This window comes from Eptatretus burgeri, chromosome 9 (genome assembly GCF_056783735.1).
Source record: "Eptatretus burgeri isolate ZD-2024b chromosome 9, Ebu_testis_v1, whole genome shotgun sequence".
NCBI classification, from domain to species: domain Eukaryota; kingdom Metazoa; phylum Chordata; class Myxini; order Myxiniformes; family Myxinidae; genus Eptatretus; species Eptatretus burgeri.
Genome location: NC_140969.1, coordinates 92,510,858 through 92,538,357, shown reverse-complemented (window position 1 = coordinate 92,538,357; position 27,500 = coordinate 92,510,858). Strand labels below are relative to the sequence as shown.

The 27,500-nt window shown below is 42.2% G+C and overlaps 1 protein-coding gene across 6 annotated transcripts in view; it reads left to right on the top strand.

Moving 5' to 3' along the window:
* The window catches only part of LOC147020621 (nesprin-1-like), a 464,443-nt gene that overhangs the window by 357,519 nt on the left and 79,424 nt on the right, over positions 1 to 27,500 (top strand). For all 6 annotated transcript variants that reach the window (XM_085896125.1, XM_085896126.1, XM_085896121.1 and 3 more), the window contains one exon: positions 21,808 to 21,970. In XM_085896125.1, coding sequence (XP_085752251.1) covers positions 21,808 to 21,970 — 163 coding nt within the window. The remainder of the gene's footprint in view (positions 1 to 21,807; positions 21,971 to 27,500) is intronic.

Genomic DNA, 27,500 nt, shown 5'->3' with positions numbered 1-27,500 from the left:
AATGTATATTGGTAGTCTGGCAGCCAAAAGGTATTTCATCACCGATGACCGAGCAGGTGAGAGGAAAGGTTGCATGTTGAAGTGGTCATTATGGAGAAGTGCATCTTGAATCTGGTGTGAGATGCACAAACCCCATTTTCCGTGGAAATGCAAAAGGCATGCATTTGCTTTGCTGGATACAAATTATATATTTCAACGTAGCACTTGTAAGTGGACTGCACACTCTCGTGTATGCCATTAGATAGAGCCTTGTACACCAGATTCAAAGAGAGATCCGGTTCTGTTCTTCCCTTCAGTCATTCAAGACGTCAGCTCATCATCACATTGTATTAAATTCTGCGTTTATTTCGTAACTTCTGTACGACTAGCTTCCTATATCACCCCCTTCTTCTTGACCTTCCTTTCTCAATATCAGTGTTTATGCTTCTCTACCCTCTTCCATGAGTTGAGATATATAATTATTATATAGGGATTGGACAACAATGGAAACATCAGACAAAAATAATGGCATTTATTTCCTGAGTTTTGGAGGTTTTTCTGGATGGATTATTCCATGTAATAATGTTTATACCTGTATCAAATATTGCAAACCTTATAATAATGAATGCCCTCTTTCCTGTTCCAGATTTATCGAGATAGAATTTGCCCAAAATGATAGACCTAACCTGACTTTGAAAGGGGACAAATGGTTGGTGCTCGCAGGGCTGGGTATTCTGTGACTGAAACCTCAAAACCTCTTAAGGTATCTCGAGGAACAGTCTCCAAAGTAATGACAGCGTGGAAAAAATAAAATACGAGAGAGTTCATAGAACACCTCACCCCACGCAGGCTTGAGAAAATAGGACATGCGAACGATCTTTACGACTCTTACCTTGTATCCCCGAGCACGATCTGTATTTCCGACGAGTCACAATTTTGTCTGAATCTCAATATTCCCCAGCGCTGAGAACACGAGCAGCACATTTGATTGGTCGAGATGATATAAAATGATGTAATATTTTATCCAGGTATTGCTAAAGTGGAGGTTTTTGGAAGTGCCAAGAAGGTGATTTGCGTTATTCAGTGTTCAACAACCTTTTTTTTCAGAAGTTTACCACTGTTGACACAACTTGTGTGTTTTTTACACCACCTTATTTAACACGTTGCATTCATTCTTTGTGCCTGTTGTTTGTGTCCTTTAATTATGACGTTCCCAAAAGTTGTTTCCTGTTTGGAATGATTTTCAATTTTGTTTGAGTGCCGGATAGACAGAGTAAAAAAAACTTTCTTACTCCTCTGCATATGCTCGATCGGGACGACATTCTGGACAATTTGCCCAATTCAGAGCCAAAGTAACACAAGGAAACATAGAAATTAGACACAGGTGGAGGCCATTCAGCCCATCATGCCTGTGCCACATCAACACCACACTAATTTATCAACACAAGATCAAGAGAAGAAAATGCAAAATGTTTTTGTTTTTTAAAAGTGTTTTTTGTGTTGTTGTTTTTTTATTGTAGTTTTTGTATGCATGTTTTCCCCAGGGGAGGGGGCATGGGCTTAGTTAATTAACACAAACAGTTATTGTGTACACATGCACACAATAACCCATCAATACTCAAGCTATCTAAAAGTCCTGCCACCATCCCAATACCACTCTATCTCCATAACTTCCAGGTACCTATCTGATTCTAATTTAAACCCATCTACTGTTTCTGCTGCCAATTCCTTTCCAGGGAGACCATTCCATGCATTAACTACTCTCTGAATAAAAGTCCCCTGCCTTACTACCATTTTAACCTTCCTCTTCTTTACTCTCAGGTTATGGCCCCTGGTCCTATCACTGTCTAATCTGTTGAATAATTCATCTACACTTATTTTATCTATACCTTTCATTATCTTAAACATCTCTATCATATCTCCTCATAACCACCTCCTTTCTAGTGTATAAAGCCCTGTCTCCTTCAGCCACTCCTCATAGCTGAGTCTAGCTATGCCCGGAATCAATCTAATAACGCTGCACTGAACCCACTCAATGGCATCAATGTCCTTCCGGAACTGTGGTGACCAGAACTGCACAAAGTATTCTAGATGTGGTCCTCACTAAATTCCTGTACAATGTTAACACCACCTCTTTTGATTTATAAATGATCCCCCTCTAAATACAACCTAAAACCCTCTTTGCTTTACCTATAGCTGCCTGGCACTGTACTGCCTGCTTCCCTCCCATATCTATTACCACCCCCAGGTGTGACATGCTCCAAAATTACCCGTTGTAGCCTGTAATCTCTATTTTCATTGTTCTTCACCATCCCCAAACACCTTACACTTGCTCAGGTTAAATTCCATCTGCCAATCTTTTGCCCAATATATACAAGTATCAATACTTTCCTGTATCTGATCACTACCCCCTCTGCTATCCACCTTACCTCCAAGCTTTGTGTCATCTGCAAATTTGTAAAGCCTACTCTTCACCCCACCATCCAAATCATTGATGTAAATAATCAATAGTAATGGTCCGAGTAGTGATCCCTGAGGTACCCTATTACTTACATCCTCCCAGTGAGACATCCTCCCACTCACAGCCACTCTTTGCTTCCTACCACGAAGCCAGTTTGCAATCCAATTACCTACCTGACCAGCCACTCCACAAGCCCTCACTTTGGCTCACAACCTCTCATGTGGTACCTTATCAAATGCCTACCGAAAATCCAGACATACTATGTCCACTGCCTTTCCCTCATCCACCCAATCAGACACTGCTTCATAGAACTCTAAAAGATTTGTTAAACAGGAACTACCTTTGGTAAACCCATGCTGCGACCACCTTTAATTCGTTTGTATTTGTTTAAATGGTTCCTCATCTGGTCCGTAATGTCTCCAGCACCTTCCCCACAACTGAAGTCAAACTAACAGGTCTATAGTTTCCCAATTCTTCTCTGGATCCTTTCTTAAATAATGGTGTTACATTTGCTGCTCTCCAATCCTCCTGTACCTGTCCTGACTCCAGTGAGCTATTGAAAATATCCGTTAACATCTCGCTTACCTGCTCAGCCACCTCCCTCAATACTCTCAGGTGCATATTATCTGGCTGTTCCTTTATTATCTACTCTTATCTACTTGTCTTGTCTCCTCTTTACTTCCTCCACTCCAACCTGGATCTTCTGTAAAAGCCCTTCCTCACCTCCTTGATAGATACTCTCAGCTATTGGCAATTCTCCTGAGTGTTCCTGTGTAAAAGTTGAAGCAAAATACCTGTTTTAATAAGCCTGCCATCTCACTTTCCTCACTAATCACTCTCCTGGTACTATTCCTCAATGGGCCCACCACTGGTCCTGGCTTGTTATTTTCCCCTGATATCTTCAAAAGGAGGTCAAACACTGCAATCCCCCTAGTGGGCTTATCTACAAACTGGGTTAAAAAGCAATCCTGGACTAAATCTAGGAAATCCTCATCTGTTCTGCCCTTTCCCTGTTCCTGGACCCAAGTACTGCTAAACTGTTGGTTCATGTTCCGATTCACGTTCCGATTTGTGTTTAACAGTGTTCAAAATATAAAATTAAATTTTACATGAAGTAGTTCCTTCATCATAGACTCAGTGAACCAATTACTTAACCCCACTTTACGCCTCGTGCGTGTGGTATAAACATGGCCAAGCAAGTTTCACAGTGATCGTAAGTGTAACCTGGATATTGGGGACAGGCGTGAATTGTTACTAAACATACCAAGACAGCTGCACAAGTGGCTGCAGATCCGAATACATACCGAACCCGACAAATTTGTATCAAAACAACGCATGTGAAAATGATAGTGCCAAGAAGGCTTGGCTTCATTGCAGGAGATTCCATTGATATTAAAGGCCTTGGTTTCCACGGGGTCAAGCTCATCAAAGTGTGAAGCAGGGGGCCAGCATAAATGGGAGAGCTGTACTTCATCAAGAACTGGATTAAGGCCTTGTGGGTAGATAATTGTTCAGGTGTGTCAAGGAAGGACTGTAGCAACTGGCTTTGGAGGCCAAATTAGATGTAATATGTGGCATGCCCAAGAAGGACGATGGTTGATAATGAGGGCCAAAAGCTTGAGTGACTGAACTTCTACAAGAGGATTGTTAAGAAAATGGATGGGAGGGTTCACTAAATGGTCCTTTCGGAGAGGCATGGTGAGGGTGTGAGATTTGTCAGGATTGAAAGACATATTCCAAGTGTTTGACCAGCTTTTGATTCTGTCAATGTCTGCAAAGAGGGAAGAGGCTCCTGCAAGCCGTTATGAAGGATGGGAGATGGTATGGCATATGGTAAAGTAATCAGCTAAGAGATAAAGGGGGTATTCCAGAGATTCAGAGAAATCATTGATGCAGATCAGTTATAGGACTGGGCCCAGAACACTGTCTTGGGGCATTCCAAGTTGGACAGGGAGAGAAGCAAAAGATCCGTTGAGTGCCACATGTTGGCTATGAGAGTAGACAAAGTCGGTAAGCCATATGTGGAGTTGACATTGGATGCCGTAGGCAGAGAGATTGGATAGCAAGGCAGGATGCCAGACTGTATTAAATGTTCGAGATATGTATAGGGAGACGGCTCTGATCTCATGTCTGATATTGAGGGCCTCCATCCATTGTTGGGAGAGCATAAGCAGCATGTCCAAGGTCAGACCATTGGAGAAAATGAAGGATTTGATGTCACCTGCGATGATGGATGCCATGACCTTGCTGATGATTGTAAGTAAGCTGATAAGTCTGTTGTTAAGGGATCAGTATATACACCATGTTTATGAAATGGAGTCATGTTGGCTGACTTCCAAGCAGATGGAAGATGACCTCTGGCAAATTATAGTGTGAACAGAGCAGAAAGAGGATGTGCAAGAGTAGTAAAGCAGGTTTTGAAGATACGTGTGCTGATGCTGTCCAGACAATTTGCAGAATCAGTCGAGGGTTGCCAGAAACCTCTCCACCTTTTCAGGTGAAAAAGACAGAGTCCAGGAGAAGTTGGTTGTGACTGGGTAGATTGGGTACAGAGAGCAAGGGGTGAGGGCCACAAGATTTGGAAGGAAACACAGAATTGAGGCATTCGGCCTTCTCACAAGCAGTCGGCTGTGGTGCCATTTGAAGAGAGGAAATGGATGGAGGCGTAGCATACTCTGGAACAGCCTTAACAAGTCTCCATCAGGTTTTTGAGGAGGGAGACAATTTTGAAAGTTCAATCTTGAGGTTGGCCATACATTGTTTTCTGGCTGTCCTGAGAGTGGACACACTTTTTGTGGGCTTTGTGTCATGATCTGAGATTGCCTTCAGTCTGATTTACATTCCAGGAAGAGAATGCAAGTTGTTTCAAGGCAACAACCTTGCCATAGGATTCAGTGTACCATATGTGGGAGGGAGGAAGGGTATGACAACTGTAAGATTAGATTGTTAATGTATTATTATTATTATTATTATTATTATCATTATCATTATTTTTATTATTATTTTTATTGAAATTCACCCTAAACGAGGCTGAGAGCCACAAAATGTGAAGGGCTACAAAGGAAAAGAAGATGACAAAAAAACTGGCAAAGCCTTCATGTAGTCCTGAAACAAGGAAACCTCTTCACAGGACCACTGTGCAGGAGAGGATAACTCAGCCAAGTGGAAAAATAAATCTTCCTACCCCAATTGAGTGTTTTTTTAGGAGACCATCTCCATACTGGATGGCCGTTGGGTCCCGAAGGGAGCTCATCTGCAATTTGTCAAATTGTTTGTTTTTGGTCCTGGTTGTTTTTTTTTGGTCCTGGTTGGGAGTTGTTTTTGGTCCTGGTAGGGAGTCACAGTCACCCTCCCCATTCGCAATGTCAGTGAGGGGTGTCAATTTAGTCACCGACAACCCGACCATGCACAGGTAGAAAGTTAGGCCTTAGTTATTTTATAACTTGGTTTACGCATTTCTTCAGCTAAAATGAAGGGTCAGTAGGTCGAAATATAAATATAAATATAATTTCAATTTTTAGAAATTATAAATTTTTATGATTTTTTTTCGGATGTTCCATGGAAAAGACAAGGGTAGGTGGGGGGGGGGAATAAATATAAATCCCAGACCAGGAGGATCTAAGAAAACATTGAAGATGGAAAACCATTCAAATGCAGGATGCCATTGTTCACTGTATCATCTGATGTGAAAAACAATAAAGAAGGATTAAAACTTGTTTTTACAATATAGTCTGGCATGTTTTTCTTATAGGAACCTGTTGGATCATCAACACAAATGGAAACAATGCTGAGAAAATTACTGTCCAAGTCATAGATGTGTGCGTGCACACCAGTGCATAGTGCTGGGTATGATTAAAAAAGGTGTCTACTCAGAGTCAACACGCTCAAAATGGTCAATCAGAGCCATAACCAGCTTAGTTTTCAGTGGGCATCTGATCGTACCCTCTCCCCATCCCCATGAGCACATCAAAGGCTGATTTCTGGTCCATTGAAGGCTGAATATCAGCATCTCACAGGGAAACTTTGACGTACTTGGCACCAAAATCTTTCAATACGAACAGCGGTGTACAACTTCTGATGGAAACAAAATCGGCACGATCGAGAGTAGCTTGCGAATCATCCCTGCTGCTGCACTGAATTGATGCAATAGTTCGGCCAGAATATTCGTCGTCAAGATGTTGTGTGATTAAATCACCAATACAGTCACTCAAATTTATACCGCTGACATACTTCTTAACAACTCATGGCTCGCAGACTTCCTTTCCTGTCGTAGTCACCGTGTGGCCCTAAATGGAGTTCTTTCATCCCCTCTTCCTGTCCAGGCTGGAGTTCCTCAAGGTAGCGTTCTGGGCCCTGTTCTTTTTCTGGTTTTCATCAATGATCTCTCCGACTCTCTGGAAAATCCTCCATATCTGTTTGCTGATGACTCCACCCTCTGCCGTACCATCTGTCATCCCTCAGACCGGCATGCAGCAGCTTATTCACTCACGGCAGATCTGGGTAAAATCACAAACTGGTCCAACACATGGAACATGTCTTTCAATCCGGACAAATCTCACACTCTCACTATGTCTCTTCGAAAGGACCGTTTAGAAAATTCCCCCATCCACTTTCTCAACAATCCTCTGGAAGAAATCCTTTCTTTCAAGCTTCTGGGTCTCACTATCTGCCATGACCTTTCCTGGGAAAGCCACATTTCAAACCTCGCCTCCAAAGCCAGTTGCCGACTGGGAATCCTCCGTCGTGCAAAGTCCTTCCTCGGCCCACCTGAGCTCCTGACCACTTACAAAGCTTTTGTCCGCAGCTTGATGGAGTACTGCTCTCCCCTCTGGGCTGGTGCTCCTGCCTCCCACCTTTCTCGGCTTCACGCTGTAAAAACCATGGCATTTCAGATCATTGGCATCTCCCGCAATGAGGCTGAGTCTTTGGGCCTCTCACTCAATCACCACAGGTTGGTTGGTGGTCTTTCTGTCTTCTACTGTCTCCTCCAGCCTCGCCCCCCCCCCTCCCGCTCTCTCTGCGATTTGTCCCCACCACATTTCCGCAAGGCGCTCAAGGTCCGCCAACAACCCCCTTCTGGTAAAACTACCAAAATCACGAATCACTGCTCACCTTCACTCTTTCATTCCTCTTTTTTCCCGCCTTTGGAATAAACTCCCTCACTCTATTCATTCCCATTCTTCTCTCCAGGCCTTCAAAACAGCTGTTCACCACCACCTCTTATCATCCCCCATCCAAATCCTCGATCTTTTCTACCCCCGATAATCCACCCAAGCCCACCTCCTTCAAATTCCCTGCTTTCCTTCCTGAAAGTCCCTGTAATGTCCATCTTCTATTCCCCATGTTCCCCATCCCATCCCTCTCCCTTCCACAGATCTCCGAATGTCTCTGTTCCCCACTGTTTCGTCCTTCCCACTCTCTCCTCTCTTGTCTCATGTCCCCCATGATGTGCGTTGTGTGTTAGCTCTCACACGAGCCTTGACAAGGTATACAAAAAAAAAAACCAATCACTTTCGCCCCAGACAACAACAGTCAATCTGAACCACGCTGGCCACTGCTCAGACGCCATGACCGAAGACGACTGCGCAGTTCCACTGCGCAGCTCGGTTAAAGGTGACTCAGCATTTTGTTGTGCGCACACGAAATTATATTTTGAAAATAAATACCGACGTTTACATTTCGGGTTTTGAAACATTTGCACCTTCGGCGGAAAATATATAAATATAAAAGGCTAAAAATGTGTTTTATATTTATATTTCATTTCGGCAAATATACCGTCGGCGGATCCGTAAACCAAGTTATAAAATAACTAAGGCCTTACCAGTGGCAGTTGAAAAAGACCGACGTGACCTGAGATGAATGGGATGAATCGGTGCAGAAGAGAGAGAGCAGGTTAGAATTCCCAGGCTGAGTTAATATAATGGGCAGCAGATGTAGGAGAAAATGTCCTGAAATGAAATGACGGCTTGCAGTTCTTGCCAATGTACTCAAGTGAACTGCCAGACTCGCCGCCGCTGAGGAGGTTCTGTTAGAATAGCCAGATAGATGTTGACTCTCACAAGCACATGATCAGATGAACCAATTAAATGACTGCCCTTCAGCTGAATTGAAATCCACAACCTCTGAGATGATAGTCGATTGACCTAACCAATACGCCACCACGATTCACCATTGACTTGCCATCATAGTCAAGATTTGAACCTTCAGTCACTGGATTACGGTTACAGAAACTCAGCCCAGATTAAGCCAATCGAGAAACCTTTTGAAAGCACATTCCCTGACAATGTATTTTTTACAGAGGATTTAGCAAAGTAAACTGTATTGCTTGTACAGTCTCGTCTTAGCTTGAATGGAAATCAGGTTGGGTTGTTTGGCATCTCCCCCATCCACCTTGAGCCAATCCATACGTCATGAGGCTGTGACCACAGGTTAAAGTCCAATACACTGTTACCATTTTTCCATATCTCCCAATGAGCCTGTAATTCATGTAGAAAGTACCTCATATGCTGATTTCTCATAATGTCTTTGTCTTGCATTTGTGTACAAGTTCCTCCATGAGCTTTAGGCAGTAGTTTTAAAGATGTCCCTCCACCTTTCCCCCAAAAAACACATTGGAACCAACATCGTTGCAGATTAAGTTGGTTTACCTTTTTTTTTTTTTTTTGTATACCTTGGTCGAGGCTCGTATGAGAGCTAACACACAACTCACAGCAAGGAGGCATGAGACAAGAGGGGTGGGAGTGGAAGGGACAAAACATTGGGGAACAGACACAGGTGAACTGTGGAAGGGAGAGGGATGGGGATGGGACGGGGAACATGGCGAGGAGAAGATGGACATTACAGGGACTTTCAGGAAGGAAAGCAGGAGAATTGAAGGAAGTGGGCTTGGGTGGATTATCGGGGGTAGAAAAGATCGAGGATTTGGATGGGGGAAGATAAGAGGTGGTGGTGAACAGCTGTTTTGAAAGCCTGGAGGGAAGAATGGGAAAGAATAGAGTGAGGAAGTTTATTCCAAAGGCGGGAAAAAAGAGGAATGAAAGAGTGAAGATGAGCAGTGAAACCTTCGGTGATGAGCAGTGAATACCTTTTCCTTTGTGCACATTAAACAGAGATGATAGAAGATTTTTCAAACCACACAGAGTCGTGAGATTTTTGTGCATCACACAAGCGGGTGGTGGGGGGGGGGAGTGGAGGGGTGAGAGATCCATGACCCAGTGTGATGCAATGTAAAAGCATCTACGATAAGAAAAATTAGTTGATTTGATTTGTTTCCCATATACCACAAAAAACTATGTGAAAAAGGTGAGAGATTTTCTGTCGAGGGAATGGTAACGGTTAACGATCTAAGGAAGTTGAAAGTGCCTCATCATTTTATTTGAAGAAATTAGAAATGATTAATATAGCAGTGGTGGTGGTGGCGGTCCAGGAGGACAGCACAGCTGACAGAGCAAGGCTTGCTTTATGGAGGCTGCAAATGGAGTAATGCTTTTTCTGTATGAATATTTTGTTGTACTTCCGATTCCTGGTTTACTTCTAGTTTTTTGTTGTATTTTCCTCCAACTTGTGATCGCAATATCCCAGCCATATCAGCTGATGGTTGACATGATCTGTTGGTACCTCGGCATTCGTATTGCCGTGTCCTGCAAAGGTATTCACCCCCCCCTCCAAAGTTTTCACATTTTGATGCCACCTGAGCTTATTTCCTGGTGCTTTCAAAATCAAAAATAAAAATAAAAAAATCAAATAAAAAAAAATCAAATTTCAAAATCAAAAAACTCAAACTTAATATGCAGTCTTCACAAACTACTCCAAAGTGATCAAGCCAAAAAATGAAGATAAAATGTGAAGAAGTTAGATTAACAGAGAAAATCAGATGATTCTTAGTTACATGAGTATTCAAACCCTTTGCATAATTTACCCTAAATCACTTCAGGAGCAAATTATTTGTTGGAAAGGTTAAAAAGTGCAGCAGGTTTCATCAGTATGTAATCAGTGGTTTAAATTAAAAATTAAACTCCTCCACATATCTTAGGAGTTTTGGGGTGGAACTCAGTTGGTCAAGCAACAAGGCAAACATGAAGACCAAGGAGCTTTCCAAAAAAGTCAGACATAAAGTGGTGGAGAAGCACCGTTCAGGAGTGGATTATAAGAATATTTTAAAGTCGCTCATTGTCCCTTTGAGTACGGTGAACTCCATCATTAAGAAGTGGAAGACGTAGAATACCACCCAGACTCGAGTCAAATCAGGTCACCCATACAAACTCAGCAGCCAGGCAAGCAGGAAACTGGTTCGTGATGTCACTGTAAATCAAACAATGACTTTGAAAGATCTGCAAGGCTCTATGCCTGAGATGGGGGTCAGTGTTCATCAATCAACAATATCCTGTTCCCTTCACAAAGCTGGCATCTATGGACAGGTGATAAGAAAGAAGCCATTACTGAAAAAGACACATCTAAAAGCTCATAGGGAGTTTGCAAAAAAGCATCTCAATGATCCTGTAGGCATGTAGAGAAATGTTTTGTGGTCAGACGAGGCAAAAATTGAATTTTTTTAATCTAAATTCAAAGCGTTATGTCTGGTGCAAGCCGAACACTGCACGTCACCCGATCAACACCATCCCTCCTGTCAAGCTTGCTGGTTGGTGACGTCATAATGTTATGGGGCTGCTTTTCATCAGCAGGGATTGGCAAGCTTGTCAGGATAGAAGGAACAATGAATGGTGCAAAGTAAAGGAGAATCCTTGATGAAAACCTGTTTGAGTCAGCCATGAATCTGAAACTGGGAAGGAGGTTCACATTTCAGGAGGACAATGATTTGAAGCACAAAGCTAAAGCCACACTGGAATGACTGAATAAGGATACAATAAATGTTCTTGAGTGATCCAGTCAAAGTCCTGACTTGAACCCAACTGAACATATATGGAGAGACTTGAAGATTGCAGTCCATCGACGATCCCCATCAAACTTGATAAAACTTGAGCAATTTTCACACGAAAAATGGGTAAATATTTCACCATCTCACTGTACAAAGCTGGTCGAGACCGAGCCAAAAACACTCGTAGCGGTCATTGCTGTAAAAGGTGTTTCCACCAAGTACTGACCGAAGGGGCTGAACACTTTTACAACCAGTGAGTTTTGATTTGTACCTGTTTTTTACAGGTATACCTGACATTTAACCTCCTTCAACTACAACAGTGTTTCGTTTGATCTCTTCAGTTATTAATAAAAAAGTTCATTTGGAAAAATTGTTTCTGCGTAAATCATAATTCATCTAAATGTGGCATCATTTGTGGGGGTGAATACTTTTGAAGCCATTGTTGGTGCCAGGTCAAGCTACATTCCCCTGTGTCTGTGTAGGGCCATTTTGAGGGTGAGAAACCACAAGGGGTGGCTGCAAACTCTGTAGCATGCCACATATGTGGGGGAAGGGGCAAGAGTGTGGTTGGTGTTGTGGGAAATGAATTGTAAAGGGAAAAATTGGAGCAACAATGAGACGTTGAAGCGTTTGAGCATGTATGCTCATTGGTACAGTATTTTGATTCTCGGGCCTTGGCCTCTGAATGCAATGTGTTGTTCTTGGAATGAATGGAAAAGTCGTTCTTTTTCTTTCTTTTCACTTGAAACTATGAGTTCCAGATGTTATTGGTGGTGGTGGGGGTCCCAGACATAGCTGTAAATAGAATGTGAAAATGGCTGCACTGAATACGAAGAGAACATTTCAACAAACACAGCAGTTTTAGAAAGTTGGATAAATTTACAACTATGAGTCAGACCCGCTCCCTCAAGGAGGGAAATATGGTGTCAATACTCCCTCCCGCCCTCAGGCAGGGATCGGTGGTTGAACCACTTCCAAATGTACAGGCAACAAACACTTACATGTCATCTCACCACCCTCATGGGGAAGAGGGTATTTTTGTATTTTATGCCCATCACCTAACTCTGTGTACGTTGAGCACATACGCAAAATTTGATGGAGGTTGGTCAAGCCTTTTTCAATTCTTTAAGGTTCATACATACATACATACATATGGTATATATATATATATATATATATATATATATATATATATATATATATATATATATATATATATATATATATATATATATATATATATATATATATATATATATATATACATGAAGTGAAACACAAAAAAGGATATTTACATCCACCAATGAAGGTGGACAGAGGTTATGTTTTCACTCCTGTTTTTCTATCTGTCTGTTTGTTTGTCTGTTAGCAGGATATCTCAAAAAGTTGCAGACAGATTCGGATGAGATTTTGTGGACAGATTCGATGTGTGACAAGGTCGAACCGATTAGATTTTGGTGTAGATCCGGATCTGGATACGAGAATTATTTCATTTTTAAAGTGACTCTTCACCATTGAGAGATTGGGCCAAAAACGATATATAGCACGATATCTCAAAAAGTTGTGGATGGATTCGTACGAAACTTGGTGGACGAGTTGGTTAGGTGACAAGAACAAGCCGATTTAATTTCAGTTCTGGTCCAGATCCAGATCCAGCCTATCGGTGGGATACAAAACGTAAACTCTTCAGCCTGGTGGGGTATGCGTGCTCTACTGAGTGCCATTCTAGTTATTATTATTGTTGCTGCTGCTATCATTGTGGCTGTGGTTGTTGTTTGGATGTTGCTTCCATGTACTTTTCCACATTTTTCTATTGCTTCTCGAAGTATTACTGTATTTAATTTTGTGTGCAACTTCCGTGTCCAAAAGGGTTCCTGCTGTCCTCCAACCTCCATCTCCACTTCCTCTTCTTCAATCAGATAAAGACGGGCTTTTAAAACGGGCATCTTTGTGTTTAGATTGACACTAACTTTTGTGATAAGTAAATCGATGAGGTATGAGATTTCAAACCAAGGAAAGTGATTATTATCCTCACCAGTGGAGAGGGATGACACAATTGGTGCCTTCGTTATGACGTCGTAATTGCATATGTAAAATACAACATCCGATCTGTCTGAAATTTTTTGAGGGTGCATCTTGGGATAAATTTGTCGACAGAAAAAAAAAATTGATGACATAATCAGTCACGAGGTTCAGCAGCAATTTTTTTTAATGTTTTTTTAACTTTCAAAAATCTCCAACACGGCTGAACAGATCGAGGCAAAACTTTACTGGTATGACCGCCTTTCCATGAGGAATAATATGTTCCCACCCATTGTTTGCAGATCACATGCTTTGGCAGCCATATTGGATTTACCCTAAATCCTTTAGAAATCCTCTTCTCCAGAAAGGCTGGACAGATCGAGGGGGAAACTTCACACAAATGTTCTCCAAGGAATGTGTACACGTTTGTTTAGGAATAATGGATGTCACATGGTTTGGCAGCCATATTGGATTGAACAAAATTCTTTTTTAAACCTTTTTCTTTAACCGCTTCATCGATCGATGTGAAACTTCACAATTGTGATTGAGTAGTGATGCGGAATACATGTTTTAAATTTCAACCTGATGCGACACATGGTCTGGCAGCCAGAATTATTTAATTTTTTGAATCTGTTCTTGTTTTTTTCTTCTTTTTTTTCTTGAATGAGACTCATTTGGCTGTGCCTGGATGGGTTTGAGAGTAGAGGATTATCAGCTGAAACCCAAATCCTATCGAGGTTCCTCCTGATAACTTCATCTTTGCTTTTTGCTTGTTTGGGTTCATCCTGATTACTCCAATGCAGGACTGTACCTATTTGGTCTTGCATTTGATTTGAATTGAATTTATTTTAATCCCATTCTGAATTAAATTGATTAATAGCAAGCCGGTAGGCGACGAGGGATTCGCTAGGATCGAAGCGCTGGATACGATGCTTTTCATTCTGACCGATCCGCCGACGAAGATTCATTGCCAAGACGTATTGGTTCACATACAATTGTTCCTCTGCCTGGCAAGATTTTTCCTATTGCGTATTTTGCCAACTGGCACTCCTCATAACAAATGATGGTAAATAGACACCCTATTTTTGAAGGACTACCATTTGAAAAATAATCTGTTTGCTGGTTTGTGCTGTGGAGCCTCACGTTGCAGACACACACACATACACACGCACATGCACACGCACACGCACATGCACACACACACAGACGGAAAACCTGATAAACTTCTCTCAATGCTCTTGTTTGCCCACAACCCCTTTGCCACACAATATTTTTAATAAGCCACGCCCACTTTCCATAAGCCACGCCCACTTTCCTACGCCACTCCCACTTTTCATCAACCACATCCACTTTCCCTAAGCTCCGCCCACTTTCCTAAGCCCCTCATAAAAAATGATGGTAAATAGACACCAGATTTTTGAAGGACTACCATTTGAAAAATAAAACCTCAATCAAAAATCCGCTCAAGTAAAATTTTATAAATATCTCGAAGTGTTTCATTCCGAAGTCTCGTTTCTCTACATTCAAAACTGAAGGACAAGTATTGAAAATACTGTACGCGGTTTTTCGGCCGTTGCACAGCAACGAGTGGTTGCTAGGCAACGAAATTCAAACGCGTACATTCCCACCCCATATGGCACCTGTTGGCAAAGTTTCATCGAAATCAGTTCGCTGGTTCGTGCTGTGGAGCCTCGCGTTGCAGACACACATACACACACATACAGACAGACAGACAGACGGAAAACCCGACAATACGGGATATCTAGCATATATAGCGAATCCAATAAACGTCATGGGTCAGGGTCAGGTGTCTGATCAAAGCGGGACATCTTGGTACCCGGTCATCACTGCCAACAGTTATAAAGTGACAGTTCTACTTATGTCTCTTATGAATTACGAAACACACCGGTACAGAAACACCATGCACAACACACCACACAAAACTACACAAACACCACACAAAACAAGTCCTGGCGAAGGACTGCAAAATCTGATTGCTCTTTCTTGTTAACTTATTGCATTTCCAAGAGAATATTTTGTACCGAAAGCCAAACGAGGCGTTTATATAGATCTACGGAAGCGAAATATTGACAAATACGGTACGTCGCCTTTACTCCTTCATCTTTACGAGTGGCTTGTCGATGGAATAGTTTGTTCCTGCATTGCAAATTTGGCATGGACAAATTGGCATGGAACGTGGAATTCAAACATGTGCCTTCTGACTCCTGAATAAGTATGGGATATATATAGAGCCACACTGATAATGAGCTCTGCCAGCAACCAGCAAGCAGCAAGGACGTTTGCACATTTTAAAGATGAGGAAACGAAAAAGTAAACTGTAGGCTACTCTTTTCCAGCGAATACCTGTCTGTGACTTAAATTGTGAATATGGTCTGCTGGTTGCATCCTCGTTCCCTGTAGTTTGTTGGGAACTGCTTCTCATTGATGCAGTAGACATAAATGTTAAATTAGTGTCTTTATTTTCTGGAAGTAAAAAAGTACATTTTAAACACATCTACAAATACCCTCTGAGAAGATAACACTCAACAAGAACATATTTCCTTCCACAATATGTTGGAAGTACCAGTCTACGTTATCTTATTCTTCTTTGATGGTGACAATTATTCCCACGTTCTTGTGGGGTTGGCTGGAGGAAGTCTTTGGCCCAAGTCTTTCACGAACCAGCTGGCCAGGCCTATTGCTCGACTAAGTAGATAGGGCGGGAATTTGTTCATGGTGTCGGCGATAGCTCACCCACTCTTCGCGAAGGACACCGTAGGATCTTTAACGTCCACCAACTAATCCCGGCAGACAAGACGCCCAGTTTAACGTCCATCGGATGGACGGCACACACATTAATTTTATTTATTCATTCATGTGCAACTTGTGGCTGCTTGGATGCATCATTTTCTGGGGGTGCGACTGTGCCACTGATGCAATGCCCCCTGTTTCCAGTAAGCTAAGCTTGCTGACCTTGGAGGGATGACAGGCTGAGTCAACCCACCTGATGTTAATTCAATGTAAACAAACAAAAAATAAACCAATGTCACCCGCAGGGTGACCCGTATCTTGCCAAAAGGTGACCACGTGTGACTTCTTTAAGGTCACACTGAGGTGAACAGAGCTGCTATCCACCAGGAGCGACTCCTTGAGGAATATCTGCCTACGAGAGATTCCGATGAGAATCGTTCTACAGAGTAACCATGAAAAATATGCTTTTTCCTCATTACGTCACCAAATGACGTCATAATGTCTCAAGCTTGACATATCTAGAAAGCACTCATCGAGGTGTTCAGTTTGAGGTACTACACGATATGGTTCCTAAAACTTGAAAATTTGACCTTGGGGTCAAATATGTTTGACCTCAGGCACTAACCATGAAGGTCAAGGCCAATCGCCACCAAAAATTAATCAGCTGCGCGCCAGACCATGAACTATATTCCCATGAAGTTTGAAGACGATCCGATCAAAAAATAAGGGTTTCGTCGACTCCCCTGATTTGCGACAAAGTGACCTTGACCTTTGACCTTGACCTTCAAAATTTTATGTGCTGAAAGGGACCTCTATAGGCCTCTGATATGTGAAGTTACAAAAATTTCCAATGATAACTGTGCTCTGCAGAGTGATTTATACGTGATTACAGACCAAAAAAAACAAAAAACATATGAAGGTCAAGGCCAATCGCCACCAAAAATTAATCAGCTGCACGCCAGACCATGAACTATATTCCCATGAAGTTTGAAGACGATCCGATCAAAATTACTCAAAAAATAAGGGTTTCGTCGACTCCCCTGATTTGCGCCAAAGTGACCTTGACCTTTGACCTTGACCTTCAAAATTTTGTGCACTGAAAGGGACCTCTATAGGCCTCTGATATGCGAAGTTACAAAAATTTCCGATGATAACTGTGCTCTGCAGAATTTTTTATACGTGATTACAGACTAAAAAAAAAAAAACATACAAGCTGAGTAACATATCTTGCAAAACTCCGTTTTGGCAAGATAAAAACATACAAGCTGACTAACATATCTTGCAAAAACTTCGTTTTGGCAAGATAAAAAGCAGGGGCTTGAACTCAACACCCTCTGGTCTTACACCAACCACCTTAACTGTGAAGCCAACACCAGGCTGCACACACATTGATGAATCACCATGCCTGTAAAACACTGGGATGACAGTTTATAGCTGGATCGAGATTCCAACCAAGGCTCGACAGCAACAAGGCAAGTCTGCGCAGCTCTCGGCCCTCCTGCCGGCACTATCTGTCTACATGGTGACGAGGCATTATTGATGGATTGTTTTCACAAGGCCATCATGTTGATTGGAATCTGTCCTCGAATTTGAATATAGTTATCCAATTTTTAACTTTTAATGATCTTCAATAACATATTTTGCACAATTTTTTATTGCAATCAAAGAAGCAGCATGAACCTCCGAAAAATTATGGAGAATTAGACTGTGTGCACCATTGCCCTCTGTCAGGAGACAAGACCTGCTGCTTTCACAATGCTAGTCTTCCACCATTTCCCATCTGGTCTTATTTCACAAACTCTTTTGGCAGTCCATCTATCCCCAGCCTTAATGGGTCAAACACACTCTTCCAACAATCAATTTCTTGTTCATTTCCTACATTTAAACTGCCCACATTTTTTGTTTTTGAGTCCTATTTCCTCCATCCGTATGGAAGAGGCTCGTTACTCAGGTCCAGTGTTGCTCCTCTTTACAGTCCCTCACGGAAGCAGCTGCTCATCTTGCCCAGCCAATGTCTAACTCTAGTTTTTAATTTTTTCCCTTCCTTATCTGGTCTTCTTTGTTTGTTCATCCTAAACTAACTTTAGTACCTTTTTTTCGTATTGAAGACTAAGGAGCTTTCTTTCCATTGTTGCTTGCTTCACTCCACATTTTTGTCTTGTATAAATCTTCTATTCTTGTGTGCTTCACCTTGCATTCCAAAGCCTTGATAGCTGTATAAATATATAAACATGTGCTCGTTACAGGTTTATACGTGTGATTCATCGTACTTATTTTAGAAACAGCTCCACATGCCTGTTAAATCTTTGCCAGATGGTTAAATCTTCTGAAATATTGAAATTATTTTCATGCACTGAAGGAGAAGGCTGTTGGTGCTCCACCCTCCCACCCCAACCTCCACACTTCCCCCCATGTCAACATTTTTCCTTTCTTCTCCAAGTTGGAGGCCATCAACCGAGCCAATAATAAGGAATCACAAACCACCATACCTTCTCTCCTGATAATGAGCAACCAAAGGCAGATGCCCTGACAACCGGTACCAACCATGCTAATTCACTGACTCGTTGAACAGGAGAGCCATTTGGCTACTCAAACCGGAAATTGAATTGCCAAGTTTTAGACTAAGTCGCAGCGTAACTCGGATAAGTGTTTCATAATTTGAACAATACCTTCCGCAGAAGCAGTGAAAACTCGCTTTATTTGAAGTTTCTTTGTACCTGCAGTTTATTTTAGATTTTTATTTGTATTTTACCAGATGAAATAACATTCGTGATGTGCCGAGTACAAGAAGATACTTTCCTTTTCAACAAGGGAGCTTATGAGGTCACGTTTGTTTAACCTCCATCTCTCTGTGAGTTGTTTGATTTGTGTGTTAAAACCCAGGTACAAATCTCGAATTGAATTGACAAATTTTGCAAACTAGTTTTCTGGAAAACGAAAATAATTTTTTAATTGCTTGTCGTGCCCACTGCGAGTTAACTTGCGTGGCTTGCGGTAATGTTTCAATACCATTGCTTACCCAAAGCCACGAAGACATATTTATATCGATAGCAAAACTTCAGGGATCTTAAACCAAAATGACTGCTTTCTGTGATAGTATTACCAGGGTAATTACCCCACACGCGTGAAACGAAAACCGGGGTTTAGCAATCGGTTCACTTGGTCTGCCTGTCTGTCTACAAATGTCAGTTTATGATCGAGGAACAACTTGATTTCAATTGAATGTTGTATTTTGAACATGAATCGGAAAACAAATCTGTAGTTTAACAGTACTTTAAATCTGAATTCGGCCCAATTGTGCATGCACAGAAAGGATTTTTAAAATTGGGGTACAAGGGGTGTGTAGGGGGAGGTGGTGCCCCCGCCTCCCCCCCCCAAAAGAAAATATGTATTTGCTTTCTTCTCTGAAATGACACACAATTTCGATGAAACTTGACCACAACCTTCATCACCCATGATGTACCAAAGTCTGTTCACTCTATTTTTTAAAAAAAACGGGGTTGTAGGGGATTTACGGGGCGGGAGGGGGGTTCCCCCTAAAATAGCTAGGTATTTGCTATGACATTCGTTAATTGGTACATTTTGCTGATTCTGTCCCATGTTGACTTCCTCAGTATCATTATTCTACCAGGTGAGCGCCCAGGGGTATTACCCCTATTTTTTTTTGCTGTCTGCCTGTCTGGCAAAAACAAAATTGAAAATCATTCCCAACAGGAAACTTACTGGTTTTTAGGGATGTCATAAAAGACGCAAACAATAAGTATGAAGAATTAATCTAACGTGATAAATAAGGTGGTGTAAAAGACACTTCATCAATGGAGGTAAACTTCCAAAAGATGTTTTTTTCCTACAAACCTTAAAATCTTCATTTAATTCCAATTTAATTATATAATTCAACACTATAGAACACTAATCACCTTTTTTGGCACTTTCAAAAAACTTACGTTTAGCAGTACTTGGACAAACTATTACAGCATTTTACGTTGATGCAGCATTTTTTTTACCCCCACCTTATCTAACACGTTACATTAGTTATTCGTGCTTGTTGTTTGTGTCCTTTATGACATCCTTAAAAACAGGAAGTTTCCTGTTTGGAATGATGTTCCATTTGGTATGACTGTCAGACAGGTAGACAGAGGAAAAACAATTACCTCACTCCTCTCTGCACATGCGCAATTGGAACGACATACCGTACAATTTGCCAAATTCAGAGCCAAAGTACTATTAAACTGCAGGTTCGTTTTCCGATTCATATTCAAAATATAACATTCCACTCAAATGAAGTTGTTCCTCAATCATAAAGTGACCTATATAGACAGACAAAGTCTCAAAAAAAATTTCAGACAAAGTGAACCAATTACTTAACCCCGTTTCGCACGCGCAGGGTGATTATAGTACGATTCAGAAGATTCAGAATCAGTTTACTAGTCAATCTGCAAAGATTTTTCATGTAATAATAATTACTTTTACAAGTGTTATTTTCATTCTCAATATGTAAAGCAAATCAACACGTTTTATCATTTTGAGTCTCTTACTAACACCCACGTGTGAACGTGATTCTCTTGTTGTTGTTTTTAATCACGGAGTGCTTAATGGGCTTGTTCTTTGGAATGGACAAGCTTGACAGCCTATTGGTCTGAATATTGTTTCCTTCAAACACCTAACACTGATCTGTAAAAAAATCTTTACCCATAATACTTGCACCACTGATTGTGTGAGTTAATTAAATTAGAGCACGGTGTCAGTCTGGTGCAACAGTTTTTGCATATTATGTCGTCAAAACATTCTTCGCAATTGCTCTGTTATCCCGAATCAAACTCTTTGTACTTGTGTAACCATGAATTTCACGTTTAAAAAGATTGCACTGCCTGTTGCTTTTTTACACAGTCCTTTAACGATAACATTTTATGTATAATTATCCTTGCCAAAAGAGTAATTATGCCTCGAAAGCAGTCTCATAGCAAGCGATACACTCTGCCGTAATTGTTATTGCCCGCCCAGCAGCAATGATGGCAGGACTGTGGAATTTGGCATGGTAAGAACGCACAATAGCCTACTGTCTTCAAAGGGCACCATGGGATCTTTAACATCAACAAGAGAATGTTAGCAGACAGAACAGCTGGATTAACATCCTCTCTGAAGGGTGGCATGCTCAATGGCTTCACACTTTTCAGCAAATCACCAGGCCAACGGCTGTAGTCTGATTTTATTCTTTGTTTTTCTTCATTTATTTATTGTTATTTAATTTATTGTACTGCTTTTTATTTGTCAGGAATTAAAAGATAGACTAGACAAATCAACTCCAAGGCGATCCTTTATTCGCATGCAGGAAATAATTTCTTTGCTGGATATCCATAACTGGAATTGAATAAATTAAATTAACAGCTTTAAGTTCTCCCAAATTGAAATGTACTGTAGCTACTACATCTGGTTGAAATACATTTGTCTCAAAATATTTACAATCCAGAGGAAAATTGTGCCAGGAACTATATTTACCGCCCCTAGCTTCCATGCCTCTGTACTGCCAGGCGGTGCGACGCTGCCGCTGTGTGCCTCTCCAAGCTTTCTAAAAGTTATTTTGTCCTCAAACCAAGGAGCTTACTTGCTGGAAGCCGATAGCTGCTGTATGTGTGAGACCTGTGAGCCGTTCCTAACCGGTGAGCACCGCATAGACCACAAAAGAATGTTTGTTTTTGTGTGGTGGTGGTGGCGGTTACAGGGTGCGACGCAGCAAGGAGATGGCAGGCAGCATGCAGGCTTTGGACTACAGCATGAGTAGCTTACGCAGCTGGCTGGCCCATGTGGAAGCTGAACTTTCACGGCCTATCATCTTCGACTCCTTCGACTCACAGGAGATCCAGCTCAAACTCAACGAGCACCAGGTATTTGCTACTGTTGCTGTTATTATTTGATGACCCAACAAGACCAAGTATATAACTCGAGGTTATGTCGTAAAATATGAGCCGAACGTATACAATGTGTACATCCCTTGTTATCAATGTGTATGAAGGGTTTTTTTTTTCTTGTACCATTTTGAAGTTGTACCATTTAAGATGCATGATTATCACCGAAAGAGGTTTCTATCAGCAAGCTTGAAAACAGTTTTTTTGCCAATTGTTTTTATCTGTACACTGTCTGCAGCACCCATGAAACTGCCATGAACCTTGGTTTTTACATCTTAATTGTGCTGTTTTAAAGACTTCTTTTTAAATCAAGGTTGCTTGTTTGATAAAACTAACATCCGCCAGTCTTAAGCCGAGCTAGAAATTATTTTTTTCTGTGTTTGGGATGTGTCATAACTCATAATGCATTGGTGTGCGCAAGGCAAGCTCTGTGATACAAGCAGGTAAGATATGTCCGATGAACTTCATCAGAATTGGAAATTAAAAGTTTTTTTTTTATAAACAACCATTAGAATTAGTAAATGATAACATTGTTGGAAATTCATTTTCCTCGAGGAAATCTTTTCTTGGACTCAATTCTTCATCAAATACATTGTCTCAATACATGTGAATCTGATTTTCAGAAATGGAATGGATTCCATGGACTGATCTTTGTATTCAAAATCTGTTACACCTGGACTCTCCCCCCACCCCCTCACTCGCTAAAATAATGGGTGCAACCAATTTAAGCATGCAAGAGCAACATACCGAACTAAAATTACAATTAAAAATAAACATTTACACTAGAATGGCACTTGTTAGAGTGCATACCTCCACCAGGCTGAACAGTTTACGTTTTATATCCCACTGATGAGCCGGATATGCATCTGGACCTTAAGCAGAATCTAATCAGCTTGTTCTTGTCACCTGACCAACTCTCCACCAAGTTTCATTCAAATCCGTCCTTAAATTTTTGAGATATCTTGCTCACAAATAAACGGGTGAAAACATAACCTCCGACCTATCATTCGGATCCAGCTTATCAGTGGGCTACAAAATGTAAACCGTTCAGCCTGGTGGAGGTATGTGCTCTAGTTAACAGTGTTTATTAGAGGGATGCATACATGCAGGTAGACCCTGTAAGCTGAAAGGGAAAGAAGATCTGTCGAAAGTCCTAAAAATTCACTGAATACCATATAAATATCACATTGGGAAAATGAGGGAGGGAAATGTGGGGAGGTCATAAATTTAGATAAAATATATTGAGTGAAAGAAGGAAAAGGAGGGGTTTGAAAGGTGCAGAGGTAGCAGACTTGTCTTTGTGCTGTCTGCAACAGAATAGCAGTGTCTGTGAGGCTCGTGTCAGTCAGCATCAGCAGGCAAGATAAATAATGGATTTAGGCAAAATAAGGGGGATTGAGGTGGGGGGTTCCTATGATTAAGGACGAATGCTCAAAATGCCAAACTAACCTCTATCGCCAATTCCACAAACATACTATCGTGTCGGAGGGGTCCGTTAATACAGATTTATAATGCTACATTCACTTAATACTGATATTCTCCAAGGATCACCCAAATAAGGCCGAACTTGGCAGCGCAACGCATGGGAGGCAAGGTGTGGGAAAATGCTTCTTATGGTTAAAATGGTATTATTTACAATGAAATACTGGGGTTAAGGGTAGACAGAACAATCAATACGTATGGCACAGATCTGACGGTCAACAAACACAGATAGGGATGAGAGACACGCAAACCTACATTCAGAAGAGAAATACATCCTAACCCATCTATGGCACTGATTACCAGACTTGTACATGCAACAATGGAACACTCAAGGGCTTCAGGCAGGCACGAACCTGGTAGCATGCAGGGGTGATGATGATTGTGGCTGCAGTGCGGTGATGATTGTGCAGCGATGTTTGTGGTTGCAGTGGGGTTGCAATTAATGTCCCTCTCATTGGCCAGCCGAAAATGCCACCACAGTGGTGGTGGCGTGCAGGTGTGATGATGATTGTGGCTACAGTGTGGTGATGCGTGTGGCTACAATGTGGTGGTGCTTGTAGCTGCAATGCGGTGATGCTTGTGGCTGCAATGCGGCGATGTTTGTGGTTGCAGTGCGGCAATGCTTGTGGCTGCAGTGTGCTGATGCTTGTGGCTGCAATGTGGTGATGCTTGTGGTTGCAATGCGGAAATGCTTGTGGCTGCAGTGCAGTGATGCTTGTGGCTGCAATTCGGTGATGCTTGTGGCTGCAATGCGGCGATGCTTGTAGTTACAGTGCGGAGATGCTTGTGGCTGCAATGCAGTGCTGCTTGTGGCTGCAGTGTGGTGATGCTTGTGGCTGCAATGCGGTGCTGCTTGTAGCTGCAGTGCGGTGCTGCTTGTGGCTGCAGTGCAGTGATGCTTGTGGCTGCAATTCGGTGATGCTTGTGGCTGCAATGCGGAGATGCTTGTGGCTGCAATGCGGCGATGCTTGTAGTTACAGTGCGGCGATGCTTGTGGCTGCAATGCAGTGCTGCTTGTGGCTGCAGTGTGGTGATGCTTGTGGCTGCAATGCGGTGCTGCTTGTAGCTGCAGTGCGGTGCTGCTTGTGGCTGCAGTGCGGTGATGCTTGTGGCTGCAATGTGGTGATGCTTGTGGCTGCAGTGTGGTGATGCTTGTGACTGCAGTGTGGTGATGCTTGTGGCTGCAGTGTGATGATGCTTGTGGCTGCAGTGTGGTGATGCTTGTGGCTGCAGTGCAGCTTGGGGTGCAATGGTGATGCAAGGTGATGTCCTCTCGACTGTCCTCACAGTCCTGCGTGGTCAGTGACGTAAGCAGAGAGAGATTCTGTTCTCCCAGTGTGCAGCTCCAACTGACGTGCTCTGCATGGTTACGGCCTTCGTAAATCGTGGGACTGCCTTCATGTCTCTCTCATTGGCCACTCACTACTGTGGGCTTGACATATTCTGGGCCTCCTGCCCTACAGGGCGACTCCAATAAAGGTCATCTGCCCTGACTCCCATGCCCACTATCCAAGGCTCTGCAGCCGATCTCTCTACCATGGCCTGCGGTCCACTGGCCAAACATTTCATGCTGTCTCCTTTGAAAGTGCAATGTGCTTTCGATGTGCCTTTTTCCCCAATCCTCACACTGTCTCACCCGAAAATAAGAGGTTTTGCACAACAAATTTACTCTCCACTGTCTTAAAGGTAACATTCACTGCCTCATCAGTGCAAATTTTACAAGATAACTTACTTTGACATTATACCTGTAATAAGAGTAATCAGGCCTGTCGCTAGGGGGGGGGCATTTGGGTGCAATGCCCCCCCCCATGGCACATATGGTGCCCCCCCACTTGTACGCCACCCATTTATGCCCTGTTGAACCATGTGAACAACTTAGTGTTCAAGGACGAGCGCCCACTGTGAACTTGCTGTTTAAGAGTTCACCTGTGTGAACTAAAACCCTTATTCCAGATGTTCAACATGGTGAATAATAAGGCCTTCTTGGATAAACTGTTCTTTAATAATATCCTTCTTTGAATGACAGTCAAGAGATAAGTGTGCGCTTGTCAGCGCATCTCCAAAAGCAATTGCAAGACAACACAGTCCAAGACCACAAGATAAAAGATAATAACACAAGCACCAACGCCAGCAGCCAAGACCTCGTGTCGAATGTCGATGTTGTGGGTGGATATATATATATATATATATATATATATATATATATATATATATATATATATATATATATATATCGTGGATCATTTAGTTCTAAGGAATAGCCAATCAGCGTATTCGATATGGAGACCCTATTGAGCAGGTTACCTGATTGGTTGTAAGTTAGTAATAAATGTAATACAGTCATAATATGATAATATGATTAAGGAAAAGACAAATTTACATAATGAAAGATGAAGTGCACGTGCACCACGTGACCTTCACAATCCGTCAACCCTCCATCTTACAAAAGTAATTTTATAATAAAAATTAAAAATATGTGTGTTTGCAATCGTGCTTACATTTGAAATTATGCAGATAAAACCTGTTTTTGATGGATGGATCATTTAATAAATAAAACCGTCAACCATCAAATGTCGCGAGTCGCGAGATTAGTGACGCGGGTCACGAGGGACGAATCACAGAGCGTGAGCTTGCAGCAGGAGAAAAAGACGTGGATGATGGATGTACGAAAATGGCTCAGAAAATGAAAAAATGCAAGCGATGAAAATGAAGAAGATGATTAAAGACATGTTGTGGGAGGAGTTGGAGGAGGAGGAGGAAAAGACGATCATGTCGATGAAATACCGACAGAAGCTGGCCAACCTGGCCAAGCCAGCAACGTCAGCCCTGCGGCTGTAGCCCCAGCGCAGGCAGCCGAGTTGCCACGCTCGGCGGCGGCCTCGGGGTCGGGTGTGACCGTCAAGCCGCTTCCCGATGATGTTGGAAGTGAGAGACCGAATCAAGTTGTTCTCCAGCGGAACCCTGGCCATCTGTTTGAGAACAAGAGTCGCTCATTTGTGTCTTCGTGGGACCGGACTAATGAATGGCTGGAATACAGTGTGCAGACAGATGCAGCATTCTGCGATCCATGTAGAAAGTTGAACACTGCACGTGGCCCAGTGGACTCTACTTTCACAGTGCGAGGCTACCGGAATTGGAAACATGTCGTGGAGAAAGACAGGGGGTTTCACAAACACGCAACTTCAAAGGAACATTTAACTTGTGTTTTGAGGTGGAAGGAGAATGAGAGGTGCATCGATTGTGGTGAGGAGATTTCCACACTCCTCAATGCTGACCAGCTTAATAGAAACCGGTACTATGTGTCTGCTCTTATCGATGTTATGGGATTTCTCGCCGAAAATCAGATACTTTTTAGAGGGAGCCTTGATAATTTTGAAGATATGTCAGACGGGCACAGTGGGCTCTTCCTCTCGCTTTTAAACTACACACTCAAAAAAGACACCGAGCTCGCCGAAATAATAAAGCATATCCCAACAAACGCAAGCTATACTAGTCCGGAAATGCAGAATGAACTGATCTGCACATTGAGTAATGTGACAGATGCCATCGTGGAAGAAGTAGGCACATCGTGGTTTACCATCAAGGTGGATGGGACGAGGAACCCCAATGAATGTGAGAACATATCAATCATCTACTCACAATAGCTACAGCCGACGCTGGAGATGCAAAAACATTGACAGACCTAATAATTGCAGAGCTGACAAAAACAGGACTTGACACGTCAAAAATATTAAGTCAGGTGTACGACGGGGCTTCGGTAATGGCTGGGAAGCACGGTGGGGTGCAAAAGTTGTTGCAAGAGATATTGGAAAGAGAAATCCCCTATGTGCACTGCTTAAATCACCAACTCCATGTGGTAGTTATCCATGTACTGGCAGCAGAGAAAGCTGTCACTGATTTCCTCGAGGTTTGTTGTTGCCTGTACAAATTCTTCAGAAAGCCCACTGTTGCTGCACAGTATAAAAGTGAGCCGTTAAAACGACTTCTTGATCAAAGGTGGACTGGACATTTAGCCACCGTGTCTGTG